General features: G+C 36.3%; 2 protein-coding genes across 2 annotated transcripts; both read right to left on the bottom strand.

The window, feature by feature from the left end:
• Positions 1–2463: 2463 nt before the first annotated feature.
• On the bottom strand, positions 2464–3144 carry LOC125493975 (secreted RxLR effector protein 161-like). Its single transcript, XM_048637458.1, has one exon. The coding sequence runs from the start codon at positions 3142–3144 to the stop codon at positions 2464–2466; it is 681 nt and encodes a 226-aa protein (XP_048493415.1).
• A 9-nt stretch (positions 3145–3153) lies between these two features.
• Positions 3154–4750, bottom strand: LOC125493976 (uncharacterized). Its single transcript, XM_048637459.1, has 4 exons — positions 4541–4750; positions 3968–4242; positions 3648–3724; positions 3154–3506 (listed from the first exon to the last, which is right to left on the bottom strand). Exons 1-4 carry the CDS (start codon positions 4748–4750, stop codon positions 3154–3156), a joined length of 915 nt encoding a protein of 304 aa, XP_048493416.1.
• Positions 4751–11730: the final 6980 nt, after the last annotated feature.

The raw sequence follows: 11730 nt of genomic DNA, 5'->3' as shown, positions 1-11730 counted from the left end.
ACATTCTCTTAAGGCCACCGGTTCTTCATCCCTTGCTTACCCCAATCTCTGCTTAATCTAGTCTGTAAGGATCATAGTAGTACCCACTATCACTACTACTAGGGGTCGGGGTTTCAGGAACATAATCAGGATCATTGGTAACCCGCCTACTGATGAACTACTTATAGTACCCCTGGAACTCCCATAACTGGTACTTCTGGACCTGCTGGATTGTGACCTACTAGCTCTGCGATTTGGTCCACTGGATTCGGATAGTGGTGAAGGGGGCGGCATATATGGTACGTTTCTATTCATTTCTCTCTGCTCCAATCTAGCATACATATCGCTCCAATACTGGGCTCCTGGTCCCATAGGAGTTTCCCCAAGAGCCCATGCCTCGGTTATTTCCACCTCCCTTTCTACCTCTTCTGGAATTCCTCTCCACCTGATTAAATTTTTGTTTACATTTTCCATATTAATGCCATCATCCTGATACGCCCCTGTTGCCACATATAATAACAACATTCTCCAATAAGTTATTTTAAAAGTCGCCCATAGTTCATAAGATGGTAGGGTCTTGATTAAAGTATAAGCTTGAATTTCAGGGCGCGAGAACGGGTTATGATCTCCTTCCTCATAATTTTCATCCCACTCTCTTAATCCTTCCTTCACCTCCATCATATGACTAATAGGTTCCTCCCAGCAATTCGCTTTCCAAGTGTCAGGTCCATCCTCTACGAACACAGATCATCTACTCCTGCTTGAACTGCTTCCACTTCCAGCCATTTCCTATAATCATAAAACCATTATATACAGAGTATCCTTTATTCCACATAATTGACACAAAACCTTAAGTCCTTCCTTTCTTTTCCCTTTTTCCTAATCCACTCGGTTCGATATATATATATATATATATATATATATATATATATATATATATATATATATATATATATATATATATATATATATGTTGTTCTTATAGCCTACTTTATTACTTATCTTTATTTGAGAACCTTCGGCTCTGATACCATCTGTAACAGCCCACCCGGTTAGATGCTTAACTCATGCATAATAGGAGAATTATGGATTGGATTATAAGTAAGTTAAGCAACTAAGCGGGCGGGCTGTTACAATATTTCCATAACCAATATGAATTTTGCGGGTAATGCAATGAGTAAGGTGGGTTATGATTAAGGCAGGGAGATTGATGGGAATGTTGTTGGCTAGGCAGTACATGAGAGAGAGATCAAGAAGATTGGCTTGGGTTCTTCTGGAGGTACGAGGAACAAGGAACCGCCAGACAAGTTGAAAAAGAAATTTGTGGAAAGGGCTGAGGTCTTTTTGATCCATAGACAGATCAGTAGGAAGACCACCAAAAAATTTCAAAACATTTTCATTTCTAGCCCCACCCACGTTGAGTTTAGCCTTCCCTTTCACATACTCTTTGTACCCAGCAGCAAGTACATTGAACCATTCATTAAGTTTCTGTTCATCAAACTGAACCAAGTTTCCCCCAACAACACTAATACACAAACCATTTGAATTCACAAATTTTGAACAAAATTCAGTCATCTCGGATTCATACAACCCCTCATCAATACATAAAACTTTCGACCATTTTTTAAACGCAATTATATCAAGAAATTCCGTCCACTTCACTTTCTTGCACCAAACCAAATCAACACAAAAATCCAATTCCACCGACTTTTCTTTGCATGCAGAAGAATCTTGGCTTGAGGCCTCGGTACCATTAACACTTTCATCATATTCCACAAGAGGATTTCTCTCCTGTGGAAGAGGGATACTTTTGGTGCTTGAGCGTTTGGCAGCCATGGAGGTTAGGGTTTTGAGAAGAGAGAGATATAGTTGGAGAAATTTTTGGATGTGATGATTTTGCAATGACTATAATAGCGTGAGTAATGATGGGATGGAGGGAAAGGTTTATGAAGGGGTTTTTATGCGCGTGAGAGGAGGAGCTTCATTTAATGTGGTTCGCTCCCTTTTTCTTAGACATTCAATTTTTCAAAAGGGCATGCATTTTATTTTTCAAAACAATGCAACGTATGAAGTGTGAATACAAAAATGAAAATCCAGAAATAAAGAGAGAAATAAAATAAAATAAAAGAATAAAGAAAAATAGAAGAAAGAAAAAGAATGAAGAATATTTTGAACTCATGCTAATGATACTTTCGAACAAGTTGTACAAGTACTGTATTATTATCAAAGTACTAGTGGGGACACTAAGGGAATATTATGAGACTAATGTGAGTTTTCAACCTTAACTAAGGTGTATGAATAAAATTCATGAAAATTGCAGGACACACTTAGTAAAGAATATGACTTAGGGATATTAATATAAAAGCATTTTCAAATTATTCGATCATCCCTAATTCTAAGCGAATCTTTTCAATTTTTCTCTAGGAAGAGGTTTAGTCAAAATGTCGGTTATTTGATTTTCTGTTGGACAAAATTCAAGTTTGACTAGACCTTTTTATACATTGTCTTTAAAAAAGTGATGTCTAATGTGTATATGCTTGACCCTTGAATGATGAACTGGATCTTAGAGATACAAATAACACTAGTATTATCACAATAGATAGGAACACACTTAAACTTAATGCCAAAATCTCTTACTTGTTGCTTGATCCAAAGGACCTGGGAATAGCATGCAGCAGCAGCTACATATTCTGCCTCTGCTGTGGATAAGGCAACAATATTTTGCTTCTTTGAGCTCCATGACACCAAGCGTGATCCTAAGTACTGGATAATGCCGGATGTGCTCTTGCGGTTAACCAAGTCACATGCATAATCCGCATCCGAATAGCTTATTAGGTCAAACACATCGCTACGAGCATATAACAAACATAAGTCATCACTTCCTTTCAAATACCTTAGAATTCTTTTAACTGTTGTTAAGTCAGATTCTTTGGGATTTGATTGGAATTGAGCACATAAGCCAACGCTGAAGGAAATATCAGGTCTACTTGCAGTTAAGCAGAGTAATGAACCAATCATACCTCGATATTGCTTCTCGTTTACACACTTACCATTTGAGTCTTCATCTAGCCTTGTTCCTGGTCCTATGAGAGTGTGGTTGGTTTTTTGATGTTCCAGTCCATATTTCTTGAGCAATTCCTTGACATACTTTTGTTGATGGATCATTGTTCCTCTTTAGGTTTGCTTAATTTGCAATCCCAAAAAGAAGTTCAACTCTCCCATCATACTCATTTCGAACTCACTGCTCATAGGATTAGCAAATTCCTTGTAAAGAAGATCGTTAGTAGCACCGAAAATGATATCATTAACATAAATCTGGATTACTAATATGTCTGTTCCGTTTGATCGAAGGAACAAGGTCCTATCAACTTTATCTCTTATGAAATCATGTGAAAGCAAAAATTTTGACAACCTTTCGTACCAAGATTTAGGAGCTTGTTTCAGCCCATAGAGAGCTTTATCAAGCTTATAGACTTGATTTGGTAACTCCGGATTTTCAAATCCAGGAGGTTGTTCCACATAGACGTCTTCATTTTAAAAACCATTTAGAAATGCACATTTAATGCCCATCTGGTACAACTTAAATCCCATAAAAGCATCAAAGGCAATCAAAATTCTAATTGCTTCTATCCTAGCAACAGGAGCAAAAGTTTCGTCGAAATTATTACCTTCATGTTGGTTGTACCCTTTAGCTACAAGTCTGGCTTTATTTCGTGTGACAGTTCCATACTCATCCAGCTTCTTCCTGAAGACCCATTTCAGCCCAATCACCTTTTGATTTTTAGGCTTGGTCTCAAGATGCCAGACTTTGTTCCTCTGGAACTCATTCAGTTCCTCTTGCATGACGTTAATCCAATCAGACTCAAGAAGGGCTTCATGATGATCTCGAGGTTCTATCATGGACAGAAAGACTTGGAAGACACAAAAATTCTTGAGTTCGGATCTTGTCTAAGTTCCTTTCTCAATGTCACTTATGATTAATTCCAACGAATGGGATTTCTGGGATTTCCATGGCCTTGATTCAAAACTCATTGTTCCTGTTCCTTCAACTTGAGGTTCTTCAGTTGCTTCAACTTCAGGTTGTTCTTCTACTTGTGTTCCTTCATCTGCTTGTTCCTCCTGAGGAATAGAATCAGGAACATTCATCTCGTTCTTAGAAATATGCTTCTTATCAGTACCTGCAGGTGTTAGTTCCTCATCAAAGTTGGCTGACTCTTCAGTACGAGTCAATCCAATTTCAAAATCGTTTTCATAACATGGTTCCTGTAGAGAGTTAGTTTCATCAAAAATGATATGGACGCTTTCCTCAACGCACATTGTTCTTTTGTTATAGACTCTATATGCTTTAATATTTATAGCATATCCTATAAAAACTGCTTCATCACTTTTAGCATCAAATTTTCCTAGATTGTCTTTACCATTGTTGTGTACAAAACATCTACAACCAAATACTCTAAATTAAGAAATTTTGGGTTTTCTTCCTTTTAAGAGTTCATAGGGGTCTTCAAGGTAATAGGTCTCAACATGACCCTATTTATGATATATAGCAAGCGGTGTTTACTGCCTTTGCCAAAAAGTTCTTTGGAAGATTGCTGGCTATCAACATTGTTCTAGCCATGTCCTTCAGAGTACGATTTTTCCTTTCTACCATGCCATTTTGTTGTGGGATCCTAGGAGTAGAGAACTTGTGATCTAGTCCCTCAATGCTACAAAAATCATCAAACTTGGAGTTTTCAAACTCCTTACCATGGTCAGAACATAAATGTTTCATTTTAACACCACTTACCCTTTGTATTCGTTTAGCAAAGGTTACAAATTCATTAAAAGTTTTATCTTTGCTATGAAAAAAATAACCCAAGTGTATCTTGAAAAATCATCAACCATAACAAGTACATATCTCTTACCTAATCTCCTTTGGATACGTACATGGCCACATAAGTCCATGTGAATCAATTCAAGTGAACTTTGTGTGCTTACCATCTTCTTTGGTTTGAATGAGGATGTAACTTGTTTTCCTCTTGCGCATGGGCCACAAACTTCATGATTTGAGACCTTGATTTTTGGAAGACCAACAACCAAATCCTTACCACTTAGCTTGTGGAGTAAGGTCATACTTGCATGACCACACCTTTTATGCCAAAGGAGTGGTTCATTGTCAATCGCACTTAGACAAGTCAGATTGTTCCTAGGAAACAGGTTCAGGTCATCAACATAAGTGTTTTCCTTCCTAGTTCCCTCCAGAATCTTGGTACCTGTACCTACATCACTTACTACACAACATTCGTCAGTAAAACTTCACATTGTTCCCAGAAAGCATATTGCTGAAAAAGAGATGAGTGTTCCTGATCCTAATCCTCAGGGGGAACAAGTAGATGAAGGAACTCCTGATGAAGAAGCACAGGAAGAAGAAATGCATCCAGAGAATGAATCAACTGAAGAACCTCAAGCATAAGGAACAGGAACAAGAAGGTTTGATCCAAAATCTTGGAAGCACCTAAACTCCCATCCACTAGAGTTGATCATAAGTGATATTGAGAAGGAAACTCAAACAAGATCCAGCTCAAAAACTTCTGTGCATTCCAAGCCTTTCTATCCATGATAGAACCTCGAGATCATAATGAAGCCCTACTAGAGTCTGACTGGATAAATGCAATGCAAGAGGAACTGCATAAGTTCCAGAGGAACAAGGTCTGGCATCTTGAGTCCAAGCCTAAGAACCAAAAGGTGATTGGGTTGAAATGGGTCTTCAGGAACAAGCTAGATGAGCATAGAACAGTCACAAGGAATAAAGCCAGATTTGTCGCTAAAGGGTATAGTATTGATTTCGATGAAACGTTTGTTCCTATTTCTTGAATAGAAGCTATTAGAATTTTGATTGCATTTGCTGCATTTATGGGGTTTAGGTTATACTAAATGGACGTTAAATGTGCTTTCTAAAATAGATATTTAATGGAAGACGTCTATGTGAAACAACCTCCCGGATTTGAAAACCCTGATATTCCAAACCAAGTCTATAAGTTAGATAAAGCTCTTTATGGGCTGAAACAAGCTTCTAGATCTTGATATGAAATACTTTCGAAATTATTACTTAGACACGGGTTTATAGGAGGTAAAGGTGATAGGACCCTGTTCCTTCGATCTAAAGGAACATACATTCTAGTAGTATAGATTTATGTAGATGATATAATCTTTGGTGCTACTAACGAATCTCTTTGCAAGGAATTTGCTGATCTAATGAGTAGTGAATTTGAGATGAGCATGATGGGAGAATTTAATTTCTTTCTTGGTTTGCAAATCAAGCAAACTGAAAGAGGAACAATGATCCATCAGGAAAAATATGTGAAGGAACTACTGAAGAATTATGGACTTGAACATGCAAAGACCAACCATACTCCCATAGGAACAGGAACAAGCTTGGATGAGGATCAAAATGGTAAAGTTGTAGATCAGAAAAAATATAGAGGTATGATTGAATCTTTACTTTATCTAACTACTAATAGACCTGACATTTCGTTTAGTGTTGGATTATGTGCTAGACTCCAGTCAAATCCAAAGGAATCTCATTTGACAGCAGTCAAAAGATTTCTTAGGTATTTGAAAGGAAGTGATGATCTTTGTTTGTTCTATCCTCGAAGTGACAAGTTTGATCTAGTTAGCTGATGTTGACTATGCTGAGGACTTGGTAAATCGCAAAAGCACTTCTAGAATTGCTCAGTTCCGAGGATCAAGCTTAGTTTGTTGGAGTTCAAAGAAACAAAACACTGTTACACTATCAACAACTGAGGCCGGGTTGTAGCAGCAGCTGCTTGTTGTTCCCAGGTATTGTGGAATAGACAACATGTACGCGATTTTGGCAATAAATATAAGTTTATTCCTATTTTCTGTGATAACACAAGTGCAATATCTATCTCTAAGGATCTAGTACATCATTCTAGGGTCAAGCATATTCATATTAGACATCATTTCTTGAAGGACAATGTTGAAAAAGGTCTTGTAAAAGTAGAGTTCTGCCTTACTGAGAATCAAATTGTTCTTGACCAAGCCTCTCTCTAGAGACAGATTTGAAAAGATTCGTTTGGAACTAGGGATGATTAGAATAATATGATAATGCCTTTCTATTTTTTTTTCCTAAGTAATATTCATTACTGAGTGTGACCTGCAATTTTCATGAATTTCATTCATACACCTTAGCTAAGGTTGAGAACTCACATTAGTCTCATGATATTTCTCTTAGTGTCTTCACTAGTACTTTGAGAATAATACATTACTTGTACAACTTAGTTAGAAGGTGTCATAAGAATGATTTCAAATATTCATCATTCTTTTTCTTTCTTTTATTTTTTTTTTCTCATATTTTTTTTTTCTTCTCTCTTTATTTTTTCGAATTTCCGTTTTCTTATTCACATTTCATACGTTGCATTGGTTCGACATGTTTAAATACATGCTCATTTGAAAAATTGAATGTCGAAGAAAAAGGAAAAGCACCACATTAAATGAACCCTCTTCTCACACACATAAAAGCCTCCTTCATAAACACTTCCCTCCATCCCATCATTACTTGCGCCTACTATTCACTCTCAAAATCACATCACATCCGAAGCTTCTCATTTACTCTCTCTCCTCAAAAACCCTAATCTCCATGGCATCAAAGCGTTCAAGCACCGAAAGTATTCCTCTTCCATAGGAGAAACCTTCTCCTTTTATAGAATATGATGAAAGCGAAAATGAAACAGAGGTCTCAAGCCAAGCATCTTTTGCATGCAAGGAAACATCGCTGGAATTGAAACTTTTTTCCAAGCAATTAGAAGACGAAATTGAGGACGAGGAAGAAGTAGAAAGGAAAACTAAAATTCCCACAAAAAGAGGTAAAAAGTCGAAATTCTCAAAATATTTAATTGATTTTTGTGTGGATTTGCGTTGGTGCAAGAAAGTTAAGTGGACGAAATTTCTTGACATAGTTAAATTTCAAAAGTAGTCGAGTATTTTATGTGTTTATGAGGGGCTATATGAAAATGAGATGAAGAAATTTTGTTCCAAGTTTGTAAATACGAACGGTATGTGCATAAGTGTTTTTGGGGGTAATCTGGTACAGTTTGATGACCAGAAAATAAGTGAGTGGTTCCATATACCTATTGTTGGGTACAAGGAATATGTTAAGGGGAAAGTAAAATTGAAAGTGGCAGGGGCCACAAATGGAAAAATATTGAAGTGTTTTGGTGGCCATCCTTCTGATCTGTCTATGGACCAAAAGGACCTAAACCCTTTTCATAAATTTCTCTTTCAATTAGTTTGGCGGTTCCTTGTTCCTCGTACATCAAAAAGAACCCAAGCAAATCTACTTGACCTCTCCCTAATGTACTGCCTTGGCAATAATATCCACATAAATCTCCCTGCCCTAATTATCACTCATCTTACTCATTACATAACCCATAAAATTCGCTTTGGTTATGGAAATCTTATTTCAATAATCTTGTAAAAATGCAATAAAATAACCTCCTAACCCTCTTTTGCCTTGGAACCGGAGATCTATCTAACCAAAGACACCCTCTCTCGCCTAAGCATAAGAGTTCATGGGGGTTTGTTGGGCTTTGAGGTTGAGGAGGTTAAGGTTAAGGTGGAGAAGGAGTCTGAGCCTGCTAGCAAGAGGAAGAGAGAAGAGGAAGTAGGATTTGAGGTCAAGTAGTCTGTCAGGAAGTGCTAGAGACAGGATGAACCTAGGAGGAACCCAGTCAGTGGGATCATGATTGATGTGGAGAAGGATCAAGTTCCTCCAGGAACAACTACTCAAGCTGTGGATTTTCCTCTTCTATCTACTGCTGGTCTGCATGGGTTACTCAAGGAGATTCAAGCTTCAATTGCTCTACTGGGAACTAGGGTGCAAGCTTTGGAGGCTCGAATTGCACATCAAGATGTTCAGCATCATCAGCTTCTTCATGCTATGAACAAGGGTGCCTCCAACATTTGTACCAAGATAGATATTGTTGCTGCCTCCTTTCCCATTCATGAACTTCCCTGATCCCAGTCCCTTCCACTTCAAACTTTATATATTTTGATTTTGGGCTTGTATATTAATCGAACAATTGCATCTTACTTTATTTTGTCTATTTTCTTGTGGAAATCACAAGACTTTTCTTAACAATCTATGCATCCTTCTTTTCTCTACTTCAATCTTCTTCTCTTTTGCTTTTTGAACTCTGCTCCTGATATGCTACTACTTTGTTATGCTTGTTCCTGTGCTTGTTACTCTTAGAATGTGTGGATGGCTAATATTCTGAGATAGTATGTTAGAGCTACTTGCCTTAATTTAAAGATTATTGACTCAACTAGTGCTGCAGGTTTCACTACTTAGTTTTGATGATGACAAAAAGGGGAAGATGTATTGGCACTTGAAAAAATTTCTGACACCTTAGTCTCTACCGCTTTTCTTGATGATTTTTGTCTTTGTTCCTAGTCACAGTTTAGTGTCATAGAGTTTTTAAATAGTTTTAGAGTGTCTTAGATATTTTCACATAATTAATTTCATAAGTTCTTATTAATTTCTTTTTCTTTTCTTAATTTTTGCCAATTATATGCCATCATAAAAAAGGGGGTATATTGTTGTATTCCGGTTTTAATGATGACAAATAATATTATTACGTCTAGGAAAATAAATTGAGTCTAGGAAATTGATTGTGTAAATTAAGTTTTCATATTGTCTTGAGTATAATTTATTTGATTATAACTTATGGAGCAATGGTTATGAGTTTAACCTAGTCAAGTTATTTAAATAAATCATTTATTTTGCTCGAAATATTGAGTGTTATAAAATTACTAACCTAATTACATAGAATGTTATTTTGAATAAAAAGAATATCCATGCTATTAGAAAGAGTATGTGTTTGTTGCTTCACTATAGATTGCATAGAATGTTATTCTGAATAAAAATAATATCCATGCTATTAGAATGAGTATGTGTTTGTTGCTTCACTATAAATTGCATGGCTGAAGTTGAGCGTAACGAATCCTAACTCGCTGAAGTCTTGTCCCAAAGATTACTAAAGCCACGCTGCTGCTCCTAGATTTTAGTGAGTCAGTTCCTAGAATCTTGGAGGTGTAACCAACTATGCAAGAAGATAGCAGACAACTAACCAACTGATGAAACTATGGAAAAGTGGCTAGATGATCGTGGATTTAGTGGAGAAAAATTAGCGTGGATAATGGGGGCATCAACGGATAGATCATGGGTGAGTTCCAACACCCACCTCTATGTATGGAGAAAATGTAGGAGCTGTTGAAGATCTCCTATATATGGCACAATAACGAACCAGAAAAAACAACAACTTCCCAGATTTATTTGTATTATTTTATAAGGAAGTTTATTTCGGTATATTACTCTTCAAGCAATTATTCTTGTAATACTTTTTGAGTGAGAGTTGAGAGAATAAAAATTGTTAGTCTTGGACGAACACTAAAGCAACTACAAGAGGGAGGGGGGGGGGGGTGAATTGTAGTTGGAGAGATTTTTAAACTTTTTGCGGAAATAAAAGAATGATTGAATAAGAAAGAAATAATTGCATGAAATAAGAAAGAACTAGGAACACGAGATTTTTACATGGAAAACTTCCTAGGCCCAATAGGAAGAAAAACCTTGACCACGAGGGATTATGACTCAATTCTCTTTAATAACTTTAAGGCCAAAAGACTCTCTTTTGTACAACCTAAACTCGGACCAACTTTGTTCCTCTAGGAACTGGTTTCCTGTCAGCCTGTTCCCCCTGAACAGTTGACTTCTCCTTTGACTTCACTCGAAGACTTTTCTCTTTCTCTCTTCTCTTTCTCTTTCTCTTTCTCTTTTTCTCTCAAAATGATTACAGACTTAGATTCACTCAACCCAATCTATAATACATCAATTTCTAAGAAGAAGAAAACCGAATGTACTTTCACTAAGAATATTACATAAAATTCTGAAAGTATATTCAATAAGATCATTACTAAACGTAACTCTATTTGTAGGGACCTTTCTTCTCGAGTTCTTCTCCACGATCTTCTCCAAGATCTTCTCCATAATCACACGTAGCTTCAGCCACTTCTCCACAATATGTCCGTTGTGATAATTCCGTTGGCAGTTGGGCTTCCTTAAACTTAGCCACTTCTCCACGTTCACACGCCTTATAAATAGATTAGTTGTTGTGGTTCCTAAAATGTAGGAACTACCTCAACGATCTATTTTTAAGCGCATGCTTAGGTTAGCGTTTGGAGGCTCCTAGATTGTAGGAAAAATAAACATGCTGCACACACTAACTAAACAAAATATTATGGAAACTTAATATATTAAATTTGTTACATCTATAATATTAACCGAATATCACAAATAAGATATTAACAACTTAATCTTGATTAAACTCCTAATCAATTCATCATAAGTTATTTAACATGAAATAAACTAATTAAAACTAAAAGAATAAATCTAACAAAATGAAATAAACAAAACAGGGGAAATAAATCTAAACACATGAAATTACTTCTAACATAATAAACTAAAAACCGGACTTAATAAACTAAAATCAAGTAAACTTTAATTATATGTCATTATCAAAATAGTGAAATAGCAATATTCCCCCTTTTTTATTATGACAAATAATTAAATTTTTTTTATGTTTTTATGTTTTAAAAAAAAAATCTAAAGAAGCTAAAGACTAAGAAAAAAAACGACACGAACTATACACAACCTAACTTAATTAAAACTCTACTGAGACTGGGAACATGATCAGA

Source organism: Beta vulgaris, chromosome 5 (assembly GCF_026745355.1).
Source record: "Beta vulgaris subsp. vulgaris cultivar EL10 chromosome 5, EL10.2, whole genome shotgun sequence".
NCBI classification, from domain to species: domain Eukaryota; kingdom Viridiplantae; phylum Streptophyta; class Magnoliopsida; order Caryophyllales; family Amaranthaceae; genus Beta; species Beta vulgaris.
Note: the sequence above shows the minus strand (reverse complement) of the source record. Positions and strands in the feature narration are given on the sequence as shown.

Coding starts and splice junctions, on each gene's coding strand:
- LOC125493976 (XM_048637459.1), bottom strand. CDS start 4,750: ATGAAACATTTATGTTCTGACCATGGTAAGGAGTTTGAAAACTCCAAG. Junction 4,243..4,540: donor AGAACTTTTTGGCAAAGGCA/GTAAACACCGCT, acceptor AACTCTCTACAG/GAACCATGTTATGAAAACGA. Junction 3,507..3,647: donor AGGGTACAACCAACATGAAG/GTAATAATTTCG, acceptor TTTAAAATGAAG/ACGTCTATGTGGAACAACCT.
- LOC125493975 (XM_048637458.1), bottom strand. CDS start 3,144: ATGATCCATCAACAAAAGTATGTCAAGGAATTGCTCAAGAAATATGGA.